The 14,695-nt window shown below is 43.3% G+C and overlaps 1 protein-coding gene across 3 annotated transcripts in view; it reads left to right on the forward strand.

Moving 5' to 3' along the window:
- The window catches only part of RFX4 (regulatory factor X4), a 168,160-nt gene that overhangs the window by 95,251 nt on the left and 58,214 nt on the right, over positions 1 to 14,695 (forward strand). For all 3 annotated transcript variants that reach the window (XM_066263556.1, XM_066263566.1, XM_066263576.1), the window contains 3 exons: positions 3,879 to 4,092; positions 5,550 to 5,627; positions 7,923 to 8,086. In XM_066263556.1, the coding sequence (XP_066119653.1) occupies positions 3,879 to 4,092; positions 5,550 to 5,627; positions 7,923 to 8,086 (456 nt within the window). The remainder of the gene's footprint in view (positions 1 to 3,878; positions 4,093 to 5,549; positions 5,628 to 7,922; positions 8,087 to 14,695) is intronic.

Raw genomic sequence — 14,695 nt, forward strand, 5'->3', positions numbered from 1 at the left:
ATGGACAGAAAAATGACAATCAGTTGTGACTAAAAGGGTTGTCATAGCAAATAACAGAAGGGGAGTGACCCTGGACAGCCTTCGTAAGGAGGTGACCTGAGGAGTGAGAACGATGTGGGGACACCTGCCTCCTAGGTGTGTCAGTGGGAAGATACTCTGCCTGTACTGCTCAGGCGTCACTGAAATCTGCATTTCTAAGACTTGCTTCAAAGAGTGTTCAGAAATTATTGGACTTTAATAGGTTTCTGTGAAAAGGTCTGGTGGCCAGGTGGGTTTGGTAAGCACTAAGTTTTAAACAGATTCCTTGATGCAGGACTTCTCAGAACCTTTATTATGCTAATGTACATGGTGAATCCACTAGAGGGTGTAAAGATTTTGACCATGTCAAGCAGCAGGTCTACACACACTGACTTATGAAATACTGAAACTTAAAAATAAAATCACATGAGACTTACAAGACTTGTGACCAAGGGTGGTTCAAAAGCAGTGTGTCCAGTAGCCCAGCAACCCCCCTCCCCTCCCCACCCCTGCACAGCACGTTCCCGCCCTCCCCGTGGGGGCCTGACTTTAGACCCAAGTTCAAGAAAGTGGATGATTAAACTGGGAAAAACCCTTTTTGGTAAAGTTTGCAAATACCAAGACTAATATATTTCTGGGGCTCAGAAGCTCTGGCAGTGATTTCCAAAGAGACATCCAGAAAATTTTTTATCCAGGGACATTTTGGAATAAATTTCTTAATCTTCCAAGGTGACTACCCTGAAGACAAATCTTGTCTATAATATTTTTAAATGAGGTTTCAGCCTTGGTAGGTGTAGAGAGCGGCGCCAGTCCGCAAAGGAGTTAGCCGCCCTGAGTCACTTGAAGATTATGTGGACTGGCCGAGGACCGGCAGTTGAAAACCACTGGTCTAAAATACAGAAGCCAGGTTCTTCCTTTGTCATTTGCTGGTCGCACAGTGGTTGGCGCCCAGAGGGCAGTTCTTAGCGTTGGTTTACCAGATTGATAAGTGAGTGGATGAAAGAATGCTGAATGCCTAGAAATGAATTATTCTTTTCTTGCTTCAGGGTCTGTAGGGAGTGACTGGCTCTGATACATTGTTGCCCATATCTAAGAGTAGAAATGGATAGTAAAGATAGAATAGAAGGTTTTCCCACCCTATATAAACTTGGAGAATATTTTCCTCTGTCTGCATGTGAGAGTCTGGATTTTTGTTTTTCTTTAACCTCAATATTGGCAAATTGGGCAGCGCTTCCTTAAAAATTCCATGTAATCAATTTTATTGTTTCCTCTCCATAAGGATCCTCCAAGGTTGGTCACACCTTCAACCATTTGGAAGGTAATAAGAAGCTCTAGTTCTCCAACCTGCCACTTGGCCTTTTAGGGAAAAAAAAAAAATCCCTCAGCAAATGTATGTGGCCAGAATAAATGGGAGTGGGGTTGCAGGTTGTGGATGTCCTGTGGAGAGTGTGTTGGTCTGCCCTACAGAGCTGAAATAGAAAAATGAAGTGATCAGAGCAATATCTTTGTGTAGTTGTGGAGTTTAGCAATAAAAATCAAGAAATGGTCTGATCTGAAGTGTTATTGCTATCTTGATCTTAAGAAATTCTGAAGGAGAACTTTGTCAAGTGAGGGAGGCTGGTCATAACTGCCTTCCCACCTGAAGGGTGCTTCTGGAGCCAGCGGAACCCCCCCCCCCCCCACAGGGCTGGCTTTGAGTTGGAACGGCAGTTATGACAGTTGGGAAGTAGAAGGAGCAGAAGACAGATCACCTCAACACAGAGAGAACTCTCCGATCACTATACCAGCCTAAAATGAACTGGGCTGCTGTGGGAGGGCCTGAGTACTACATCCCCGAAGGCATTCAGCTAGAGGCGCGATGCCCACTAAGCGGAAATATGACAGAATGGTACCAGGAAGCTGGGGGGTGGGAGGTGGTGTGTGCTTGTCTCTCCCCTCCCTGGGAAGCCTCTCCCATGCTTTCTCCTTCTATGCTTTCTCCTTCTATGAGTACAAAGGAATAATTAATATGTTGTAGTGCTTCTGAAGTGGGGTCCTTGAATTACATTAGTATTGCTGAGTAATGATAAAAATCTCCTCTAGATCTACATAACTAAATCAGACTCTTTGGGGGCGGGGTCCAGGAATCTAAAATTTAATCTGTTCTGTGGGTGATTCTTAATATTAGTAAAGTTTGAGAATCATTGGCTTAGTGGTTAAAAGCACTTGGTGGTTCAAATCCTACCTGTACCTCTTACTCACTAGGTACTAGGTGATCTTGGGTATGTTATTTAAAGTCTCTGATCCTTAGTTCCCCAGTCTGTAAAATTGGGATAATTAGTTTCAGCCTCACAGGGTTTGTAAGATTAAATAAGGGAATGTGTGTAAAGCACTGAGCCTCTGTGGGCTGCTGTGACCAGCATCCCATTTACAAGAGCAGATAATGCCAGTCCTAACAATGATCATGGGGGGATCATAGAGCCAGGGGCATAATGCAGGTTCTTAACCCAAAGGGCTGGTCAATCTCAAACTGCTGTGCATTAGAATTACCTGTGAAGCTTGTTTCAGTGCTGGCTCTTGGGCCCCATTCCCATGTTTTGAATCAGTCAGTCTGGGAAGGGGCCTAGAGTCTATATTTTTATTATGCTCCATGACTGACTGACAGACAGCAAACATTATAGCCCCGTGCAGTGGTATTAGTACAGCACACTGCCTTTGTTCCTGAGCCTGTTCTTCCCTGAAACAGCTGTCCAACCTTGAGCAAATTAAACTTTCTTGCCTCCATTTTCTCATCTGCAAATAGACTATAATAATCCCCTTTCCATAGTATCATTTTGCAAATTAATGAACATAAAGCACTTTGTAAAGTGCCTAGCACAGAGAAAATGCTCAGTAGATTATAGCTAAAATCTGAAATCCAGATAAAACGCAGCTTCCTTCCATAAGTTGTAATTGAAAATATTTCTATCATTAAGCCCATTTTGAATTAATAAAAAGTTCTGGTCCTTGCTTTATATTCAGTGTCAACAGAAACACCAAATTTGTCTTTTTTTTAAAGGTACATTTCTTTAAGACCACCATTCATTAAGAAAAGCTGGCCAGTGTGACCAGTGGTGGCACAGTGAATTAAACTTCGACCTGGAATGCTGAGGTCACTGGTTTGAAACCCTGGGCTTACCCAGTCAGGGCACATATGGGAGTTGATGCTTCCTGCTCCTCTCCCCTGACACTCTCTCCCCTCTCTAAAATGAATAAAAATTAGAAAGAAAGAAAGAAAGAAAGAAAGAAAGAAAGAAAGAGAAAAAGAGAGAGGGAGGAAGAGAGAGGGAGGGAGAGAAAGGGAGGGAGGGAGGGAGGGAGGGAGGAAGGAAGGAAGGAAGGAAGGAAGGAAGGAAGGAAGGAAGGAAGGAAGGAAGGAAGGGAAGGAAGGAAGGAAGGAAGGAAGGAAGGAAGGAAGGAAGGAAGGAAGGGGGCCAAATGGGCTTTTGTTGGTGGTTTGCAGCCGTTAACACACCCTTCTTCTTGGGTCCTCACAGAGGGGGAGACCCAAGAAGACACTGTGTCCCAAGGATCATGTTTGCTAGATAGAAGAAATTAAGTAAAAATGAAAATTTTTTTCATTTCCGCTTTTCTACTTTGCAAAGTATTTGACTTAACATTTTCTGTAGGAGCCAATTTTGGTTATTTTTACCTGTGTGATTGATGGCTGACAACATGGAACTTGGGTTTAATTCCAGATTTCAGAGATGTCAAGCCTTACAGGAGAGTTTACTCTTCTAGCCCAGGGAGGATGGGCCAGTCATCCTGGGCCTTGGGCACCTCCACTCAGGAAGCCCTACCTGATAACTGTGCATGTGGCTTTCTCCCTCTCTGTGGCCCAGGTACCATTATTATGGCATTGCTGTGAAGGAAAGCTCCCAGTATTATGATGTGATGTACTCCAAGAAAGGAGCCGCCTGGGTGAGCGAGACAGGCAAGAAAGAAGTGAGCAAACAGACGGTGGCATACTCACCCCGGTCCAAACTCGGGACGCTGCTGCCAGAGTTTCCAAATGTCAAAGATCTAAACCTGCCGGCCAGTCTGCCTGAGGAGAAGGTGATCACGTCTGAAGTGTTACCGGGGGAGGGTGGTTTCTTTCTTTCTTTTTCACATAGCATACACACACACACACACACACACACATACACACTTTAATTGCAAAACAGTGAGTTTAAAAATGTAAAGCTAGAAATCTGAATCAAGTGTGGACTTTAGTTAACGGATCAGTGCATCAGTTATAACAAATGTACTATATGAGTGTAAGACGTTAACAGTAGAGGTGACGGGTATGGGGTGTATGGGGACTCTGCACTATTTTCAGAACTTCACCACAAATCTCATATTATTTCTAAAATAAAAGGTTTATCTATCTACCTTTCTAACCTACCTGTCTACCTATACACCTGCCAACCAACCTACCTACCACCCTACCTACCCATCTATGATGTTATACCAACTCATTTCACAGAGGAAGGACCCCTATCTTCTGCATTGCTTTTTTGTAGGATAAAGTGTATTGTCCTATGTGCCACAGAGGATATGGTGAAATCATGATCCTGTAGACAAAGTTTTTATAATAGGTCTGGTGACTTAGTGTAGGTCATAAGGTGTCTGGAGGAAACTATTGGAAATACAACTTTGGGAGTTTTCCTGGGTCATCACACCTCTAATGCACCTATCCTGATGCAGCCCTGGGCCACCAGCAGGTGCTGAGCTTCTACTGTGCACACGTGAGGCTGGGAGCTGGGCTGAGCAGTGAGTGAGGCAGAGTCCTCTCAGGCAGCTCACAGTCCAGCAGGGAGCAGATGCTTGTATAAGCAGATAATTTATATTAAACACATGTCTATGTCCTGAATCAAAAAAGGATAGCTATAAAGAATGCTTTAAATCTAAGAACTAGACAAAGCCTTATTTTTTCTCAGATTTGCCTTTATTCTCAACAAACATCTTATGCCATAGCTTTAGAATTCTTGGATAAAAGGAGATGGAGATAAAATTTTTTAGCTAAGTAGATTTCAGAGAACTTCCAACATGTGTCTGTGATTTTGCCAAAAGCACCTCTTCTTATAAATATTCACTGGGTTTTAACTTTTTAATACCTCAGCTAATGAGGAGAGTTTCATTCAATACTGAACTCTACCATGTACAGGTAGGGCACTGTGCCCAATGCTAGGTACACAAGCATGCATAATATGCTGTTTTATTTTTTCCAGAGCCCACAGTTTCAGGGGGTGGAGAGTGGGGACAGAGAGGGACACCTGTGTTTTCCATACCAGGGTGAGTGTCCTATAGAGACACGCTCTCAGGTGCTGTGTGAGCACAGAGGAGGGAGCTGAGGCTCAGCGAGCATCACTGATGAGAGTGAGTCTCATTGGAGTCTTGCAGGATAAGTAGGAGTTAGATGAACTCAGCCTCTCAACAGGGAATAAACGACTTGAAAATTGAAATCCCAAGGGCAGCAGTAACATGTATTAACGTATTCCTTTATTGTTGACTCCTCCCCACCTCCACAGGTCTCTACCTTTATTATGATGTACAGAACACACTGTCAGAGAATACTGGACACTGTAATAAGAGCCAACTTTGATGAGGTAGGTCAACAAGTGACGAGCTGTGAACACTCTATTAAAATAATTATAATACAACTAGCTCCTATTTCATGAGCTCCTGCTAGGTGCCAGGCCTTCTGGAAGCCCTTGATGCATATTATTAGCTCACTTAATCCTCACAGTGATCCCAGGAACCAGGCACATTCTGATCTCCCGTTCTATAGTTCTCTGTGTGAACAGCAGTTGGCCCGGCTGTGTCCGTGATCTAACTAGTGAGCTGCGTTCTGCCAGATTGGCCTCACAGGAAGACAGTTTGTCGGCATGTCATTACCTCCTGAATTATAGAGTCAGAAAAACCAAAGGAAAGCTTGCCCGTATTTTAGATTTAATTTTTCCTGAGGCTCATTTACTGCGGTGCATTTGGAGCTGGTTATCCTCCAGAATCAAGGTCTTTTCCATGTGTCTATCAAATCCTGCCTGTAAGGCACTGAAATAGGTAATCCAGGAAGCTTACTTTAAATAATCATTTTCAGTCATTTGCCTCCTATTATTTCACCACTTATGCTTGCAAAGAGAACTGCTGTCTAATAATAAGTTTCCATTTGATCAATGCCTACATGATGCCAGGCATTTTATGCAAGTTATCAAATTTCATCCTAATAATAGGTAGACATCATTCTCTCCATTTTACAAAAGCTGTTAACTCTCATATATTTAGTCCTGAGCTGCAGATTCAGTTGACATCTAAGTTAACATCTAAGGCTAAACCAGAGTGCGAATTTTCTGCCCCATACCTGTTTTCTGAGTCATAGATTATGTCCACACCCCACCCAAGTGCTCAAAACACAAACCTGATTCTTCTCTTTCCCTCACCCTTCACATCCACTGTCAGGAGGTTCTGTCGGCTCTACCTCCAGATAAGAAACACTGCCCATTTCACATCTAAATTCCAAGTATAAGCTTTTTAGCGTTGCACTATTCTCCCTCCTTCCTTTTCCTTTTTACTCTAAGGAACCGGTGCCCTTGAACATTAAGTGGTCTAACATGCAGAGTAGGACAGGAGATCAAAACTAGATGAAATACCTTATACAAATGCATAAGGCACAGATTTTCTACAGATTTGTTTTAATATACACAGCCACTAATCTCTTCCAGAATTTTTGCTAGAAATTGATTGCTCTTAAAAAAAAAAAAATAGAGTAGGGCTGCATGCAAGGAAAGCTTAGAAAGGCAAATGAATTCAGAATCTACCAACTCTTAGGAATCAACTGGGTGGAGCTTCCTAAGAAGGGCAGGCAGGGAGGCCCAGGACCCAGCCTGAGGCCAGGGACAAGCTGGGGTCAGGGGACAGCAGAGGGTTCTCTGGAGGGCAAGCACCCTATCCAAGAGATGTGGCGGTTGCCAGGCCCAGCCAGACCAACTGTCAGCCACTAGGTGTCCCAGTGACAGAACAGGAGCCTTGACAGGTGAGCAGAGCCCCAGTGGGAATTGGCTCAGTGACATTCAGAACTTAGGCAAGGATATGTCAAATGCTTAGGACAGTACACTGATTTCTTGAGCCTGGCCGTGGTAGTACCTCCATGATATAATAGTAAAAGCTAACCCTTATGAAGCATCTACTACATGCCAAGTACTATAAAAGTACTTTTAAGGAAACTATCAAAACCTATACGGTATATACTACTATTATTCCCATTTCACAGGTAAGGAAACTGAGATGTAGAGATATTGTACCCCTAGCTGGTAGTGGGGCCAAGATTGGACTTGGAAGGCATCTTCACTCATATGGATTGTCTTTGTTTTAATTTTCAGTCTGGATGGAAACTTTGCTGTAATTTCATTGTCATGGAATTAACAGAACTGTGGCTTGAGTTTCACAACTTACAAACCTGCCTTCATTCACTATTTTGATCATGTTTTTGGCAATTACCATTTTCCCTCTAGGAAGTCAGGGACATGCTTTCCTTTCCATTCTTCACCCCTTCCCCCCAAGCCTCCCATCCAGTGTCTGCACTGGGAAGTCCAGGCAGGCCACAGCAAGCAGAAGGGGCTAATGGGTTATTGATCTGCTAATCCTCTCCCAGGGCAGAATAGACCCCAGGCTGCCAGGCCACATGGCTCTCCAGCAACGCCTGTGCCACACACATGGGCAGGGGGAACACTTGGGACAGGAGGACCTTCCAGTGCCACCTGAGCCACACCAGGCTGGGTAGCCTCTGTCACTACTAGGAAAATAGATCACACTGTTGCAGACTGGGTTGGCTTTGGCCAAGTCCCAGACTCTGTTGGGAGGGCCCTGTATGATTTCATGGTTTCTTCTCTCTGTGGTCGGCACAGGTTCAGAGTTTTCTTCTGCACTTTTGGCAAGGAATGCCACCCCACATGCTGCCCGTGCTGGGCTCCTCCACAGTGGTGAACATCGTTGGCGTGTGTGACTCCATCCTCTACAAGGCTATCTCAGGCGTGCTGATGCCCACCGTGCTGCAGGCTTTACCTGACAGGTAGGCACACTTCTCGTCTCCCCTCATAGCTGGCTCCACATTTACTGTTCCTGCTTCTCTTTCTTGTTTGTTTATTTTAGGTGAAGAGGGGAGATAATGAGGCAGATTCCCACATGCACCCCAACTGGGATCCACCCAGCAACCCCATCTGAGGATGATGCTCAAGTACTGAGCTATTTTTAGTGCCTGAGGCTGATGTGCTCCAACAGAGCTATCCTCAGTGCCTGGGGCCGATGCTAAAACCAATAGAGCCACTGGCTGTGGGAGGAGAAGAGGGAGAGAAGGGGGAGAGGGAGGGGAGAAGAAGCAGATGGTCATTCCTCCTATGTGCCCTGACTGGAAATCAAGCCTTGGATGTCCATTCACCAGGTTGACACTCTAGTCATTGAGCCACTGGCCAGGGTCCCTGCTTCTCTTACTGAATCTAGTCATGCACTGTCTAGGGGTCTCCCTTATAAAGACCAAAATTCAAAATGTATAATATGATTTACAGTAAAAACTTTCCCCTCATCATTTTGTCCAGGCACCCAGGTTCCCTCCCTAGTGCATCAGCCCTGATCTTTTTCTCGGATAGTTCCCAGGCCCTGCTATGCACGTGTAACTCAATGAACATAATATACACACGCATGTGTGTAACACGCACACATATATTTGTAGTCTTACTGGGGTTACATTACACTTACAGATCAATACGGAGAGTTATATCTTTATGATATTAAGAATTCCAAAGAACGTGCTTTACCTTGCCATTTATTCTGCTCTTCAATTTTGTGGCCTTCAGGAATGTTGTAAAATTTTAAAATAGAAAAATTAGACATTTTTTAAAGTTAAATTTATTCTTAGATATTTATTTTTGTTGCTGTTGTAAATGCAGTCTTTCTTCTTATCTCTTGAGTGATGATTGTTTATATAAAAGCTGTTGATATCTGTATGTTATATTTGAACCTGACCATGTTAAATTGAATTCTTAGTATTGTATTCCTTTTCTGAGGTTCTCTTAAAATTTTCTGGTTTATAATTATATTACCTAAAATATAGGTAATTCTACCTTTGTCTCTCTTTTTTAATTGAATGTATTAAGGTGACATTGGTTAATAAATTACATAGGTTCAGGTGTACCATTCCATAGTACATCATTATGCTGCACTGCTCACTCCCCACCCAGGTCACATCTCCTCCCATCGCCATGCATCCCTCCTCTACCCCCTTTCCCTCCCATAATCACCACATTCTGGTCTGTGTCTATGACGTTTTTTATTTGCTTCATCACTTCACCTTTTTTACCCCAATCCCTTTTCCTCTGACAGCTGTCAGTCTTTTCTCTGTATCTGAGTCTGTTTCTATTTTGTTTGTTTATTTTGTTCAATAGATTCCACATATAAGTGAGATCATATGGTATTTGTCTTTCTGTGCCTGACTTATTTCACTTAGTATAATACTCTCCAGGTCCATGCATGCTCTCACAAAAGGTAAGATTTCCTTTTTTATGGCTGAGTAGTATTCCATTGTGTAAATGTGCCACCACTTTTTTATTTACTCATCTACTGGTGAACACTTGGGCTGCTTCTATATCTTGGCTTTTGTAAATAATGCTGCAGTGAATATAGGGGTGCATATGTTCTTTCAAATCAATATTCTGGGTTTCTTTGGATATATTCCCAGAAGAGGAATTGCTGGGTCATAAGACATACCTTTCATTTACTTCTCTCATATAATTATGTTAACTTAAACCTCAAGAATATGTTCAAGTTCTTAACTTTAATGAGGATACATCTAGTGTTTCTCCATTAAACATGATGGTGGCTTTTGGGCAAAGACTGATATATTTTATCATGTTAAAGGGATGTCTATCTTTTCTTAATTCATTAAACATTTTATGAAGAATGGTTGTTGAATATTACCCAATGCTTTTCATCATTCTTGCATTCCTAGAACACAACAACACTCTAACTAACCTGGCTGTTGGGAGTTTTTTGATTACTGATTAAATTTTGTTACTTGTAATCAGTCTGTTAAAGTTTGCTGTTTCTTCCTGATTCAGTCTTAGAAGATTGTATATTTCTAGGATTTTGTCCATTTCTTCTAGGTTGTCCAATTGTTGACATATAATGTTTGTAATACTATAACAGCCCTTGTATTTCCATGGTATTGGCTATAACTTCTTTGCATTCCTGACTTTATTTGGGCCCTCTCTTCTTTTCTTCTTGTTGAGTCTAGCTAAAGGTTTATAAATTTTGTTTTTATTTTCAAAGAGCCAGCTCATATTTTCATTTTATTTTGTCTTTATTTATTTCTACTCTTCTCTTTATTATTCCCTTTCTTCTACTAACTCAGGACTTTGTTCTTTTCTAGTCCTTTAGGCATAATCATAGTTTTGTTTTGTTTTTAAGTCACTTTTTTTATTTTTAATGGAATTTATTGAGGTGACATTGGTTAATAAAATTACATAGTTTTCAAGTGTACAATTCTATTATACATTATCTGTATATTGTGTGTTTTATTTTCAGTTCCCCTTTTGATAGTCTGGTTCATCTGATTGCTTTATCTCTTGAGAGTGAGTTCTTTTTCTTAATTTTTTGTGTGTCTTACAATTTTGTATTGACTGCCAAACAGTGTGTGGAATAGCACAAAGTGAGATATTTATGTCTGGAAATGAGCATGTCTTTTCTCCCCCTAGGCTCTTAATGTAAGGAATTGAGTCAGGTTATTCAGTTGTTTACTGGTTTGAGTATTGCTATTGCTATGGTTACCTTCAGTGTATGGGCAGATTCAAATTCTTTTTGGGTGCCTTGTACTTAGGTTGGAAGTTTGTTTGTTGAGGGGATTTCTCAATGTTACTGGTACATCCTCAGCTTTAGGTGTTCCCTGTGTTCCTCTGCTACACTTGTTGTCCACCTGTTTGGGGATGGGGTGAGGGCAGAGCTCTGTTATCCTGACTCAGTCTTAAGTAAGCCCTGTGGTTTCTGGCAATGAGAGATGAGCATTTTCTTTTTTCCATTTTTTTTTTAATTAAGTGAGAGGTGGGGGCCCTGGCCGGTTGGCTCAGTGGTAGAGCGTCAGCCTGGCGTGCAGAAGTCCCAGGTTCGATTCCTGGCCAGGGCACACAGGAGAAGCACCCATCTGCTTCTCCACCCCTCCCCCTCTCTTTCCTCTCTGTCTCTCTCTTCCCCTCCCACAGCGAGGCTCCATTGGAGCAAAGATGGCCCGGGTGCTGGGGATGGCTCCTTGGCCTCTGCCCCAGGCGCTAGAGTGGCTCTGGTTGCAACAGAGCCACGCCCCGGAGGGGCAGAGCATCGCCCGCTGGTGGGCAGAGCATCGCCCCCTGGTGGGCATGCCGGGTGGATCCCGGTCGGGCGCATGCGGGAGTATGTCTGACTGTCTCTCAACATTTCCAGCTTCAGAAAAATACAAAAAAAAAAAAAAATGTGAGAGGTGGGGAGGCAGAGACAGACTCTTGCATGCACCCCAACCAGGATCTACCAGGCAAGCCCACTATAGGGCAATGCTCTACCCATCTGTAACTGCTGCTCCATTGCTCAGCAACTGAGCCATTTTTTAGCACCTGAGCCGAGGCCATGATGCCATCCTCAGCATCTGGAGCCAACTTGCTCAAACCGTTTGAGCCATGGCTGCAGGAGAGGAAGAGAGAGAAGAGAGAGGGAGAGAGAAAGGGAAGGGGTGGAGAAGCAGATGCTTTCTTCTCCAGTGTGCCCTGACTGGGAATTGAACCTGGGACTTACACATGCAAGGCCAACGCTCTACCACTGAGCCAACTGACCAGGGCTGAGAGTTGAGCATGTTCAATGATTATGTTTCACCCCAGAGATACATTTCTAATAGTCTGAGCCCATGATGGTTCTACCAAAGTTAGAAAGCTCTTCTTTTTTATCCTTGCCTTCCCTGCAGTGAGTCTCTCTGGGTGTCCCAGGTCAGCAGTGTTTTCTGCCCTTCCCCTGGCCACTGAGGCTTTGTTCCAGAAGGGAGAGATTGGGTAGAGTTTCCTGCTTTTTCTGCAGCAGTGGCTGCTCCCTTACTCCAGGCGTGCATCTCAGAGATGGGGTTTCTCCATAGGTCACTAAGTCCATGGACAAGATCTTATATTATTGATTGATTTTAGAGAGATAAGAGAAAGGATGGGGAGAGCAGGAAGCATTAAGTCACAGTAGTTGCTTCTTGTATGGATCTTGACCAGGTCAGCCTGGGGTTTCGAACCGATGACCTCAGCATTCCAGGTTGACACTTTATCCACTGTGCCACCATGGGTCAAGTAACAAGATTTTGTGAATAGACGTAAACTTCTTTTGCATCTGTGGCTCTCAGGATTCCATAAACTCTCATGCTACTTCACCCTTGACCTCTAACAATTTAAGCTGAATGCTCTTCCCCGGGTTGTAGGAGTCCTGCCCCTCCAGCACAGATGGACCAGTTCCCAAGTCCTCCTGTCTTTGAAGGTGCCTGTCTTTCCATAAATTCTAGGCTAGGTGGTCATGACCTCAGCTCTCTGATGAGTTAACAAAAAGTTATGATTTTGTAGGTTATTTGGCTTTTCCTCATTATAGTGGGAGTGATGTTCTCTCCCGTTTCCCACATGCTAAGTGGAACAGAAACACACCTAAGCCAACACAAGTTACCTCCAAGTGAGATTACGGTCCAATTTTAGTGTCTACAATTTCAAGTGTTCTACATTATGACTGAATTATTTTTATAATTGTATGTATAAGCACATACATATGTAGCTTTTTATATAGTATGTGTGTTTAATAAATGAATATTTGAGTCCTATACACACACACACACACACACACACATACACATACATGCTCACAAAAATTAGGGGATATTTCAAAATGAATATGAAGCAATAAAATATCCCTTAATTTTTGTGAGCAGTTATATATATATATATATATGGACCCCTTTAGGTTTTGAGTTATTAAATTCTTTCTTGCACATTGATCAAGTGAACTAGACAATAGCTAAATCTCTACCTCCATTTTACTAAGAAGAGACCTCCTGAGGGATTGGTAAAAGTATACACACCTTTAAAGAGAGCTTCACGTACTGCTAATACTGCTTTATATGCGTTATACCACAAGGCATTCAAAGTTCATTATAAAGCAGTTTGTGGGGTACACATGAAATACTGACCCCTGCCTTATTCTCTGTAATTGCCTTGTTTTTATAGATGTAAAAGTTGAAGCTTAACAGCCGAAATAACTTGTCAGTCTTCATCTGCATATAAATGAAACAGCTAGGCCTCAACTATTCATTCATTCATTGAACAAGCATTTATTGATTACTGCACTGTGCTAGGTCCCAGAATACCACATTAAGGAAGATGGACATGCACCCTACCCTCCCTGAGCTCACAGTCTCACAGAGGAGACAGTTCTCTAAATTACATAGTTAACTACCAATAATCTTTGGCTTATAAATTCAGTGCCTTTGTCATTAGATCAGGAAGACAAGGTCATTCAAAAGACCAAGCTTCATCTGATAGCTGACTTTTCGGTTATTTATATTAATGCACCCCTCCAACTCATTTGAGTGTCTTCTGCATGCCGGGCCCTGGGCTTGGCCATGGCGGAAATGGGGAACAGCTCTCGAGGTTCTCCCAGCCGGCAGGCCCGCTCACTCAGACCCACCTGCCCTTCCTCTCCAACTTTGTAAAGCATATTGAAATATGCTTTCTGGTGAATTAGTGACAATATAATAGAGATAACCATGAATCATGCACTCTTATTTCTACGAAACGTAGATCATTCTCAGACTTGGGCTTCTCACCTCTGCAACATCCTAAGAAATGCTGGCACAGTGTTGTTAATAACAACTGGTTTAGCAGAAATGAGAAAGCGTGTGTGTGTTGGGGGGATGGTGAGGGATGGATGGGCAAGCAGGATAAGATATCAATGAAGCAAAGAGAAGAGTGAGATGCTAAAACAATCTGCCAGGCCCCTGACAGAAAAGCAGCAGAAGTCCCTGGTCTGGACATGGGCAGTCCCTGGCACCCTGAGGTGACACACAGCGTGGGTCTGTGTTCATCCTCTCAGCCGGCAGTAAGAGAACAGTGGAAAGCCCAGGCACCTGGAGCCAGCTAGATCTGGGCTTAAATCTGGGCTCTCATACTTACTTGCTGCATCTCCTTGGAAAAGTAAAATAACCTCTCTGATCCTCAGTTTCTCACTCTCTGCTGAGAATTACAATAGTACCTACTTGTTAGCAAGGATTAAGTAAGAACATATGTGTGAAGTGTTCAGTGCTAGTCACGGTTGCACTCATTAAAAGGTGGCTGCTATTGTCCCCTTTGCTGTTGCGCCAGCATCACTGTTGGAAGTCATTCAGGGAGTTTCAAGTGCGGAATTAAGATGCAGGAGAGGGGCAGAGGCTGGAGTCACAGATGTGGGAACCATCTGACAAAAGGGAGGAGAAGGTGTGTCAGTAGGAGCACAGGACAGACCCTGGGAGTGCCAGCTGGGGAGGGTGACGAGGATAAATCAGCCGGGAAAATGTCCTGCTGTAGGGTGTACCTGGTCGTGGAGAGTGGGGGAAAGTATGTCAAGAAGCAAATGTGGTCCGACCACCTGATGCTGCAGGAAGATGGAGGGGGCT

Source organism: Saccopteryx bilineata, chromosome 1 (genome assembly GCF_036850765.1).
Source record: "Saccopteryx bilineata isolate mSacBil1 chromosome 1, mSacBil1_pri_phased_curated, whole genome shotgun sequence".
Classification (NCBI taxonomy): domain Eukaryota; kingdom Metazoa; phylum Chordata; class Mammalia; order Chiroptera; family Emballonuridae; genus Saccopteryx; species Saccopteryx bilineata.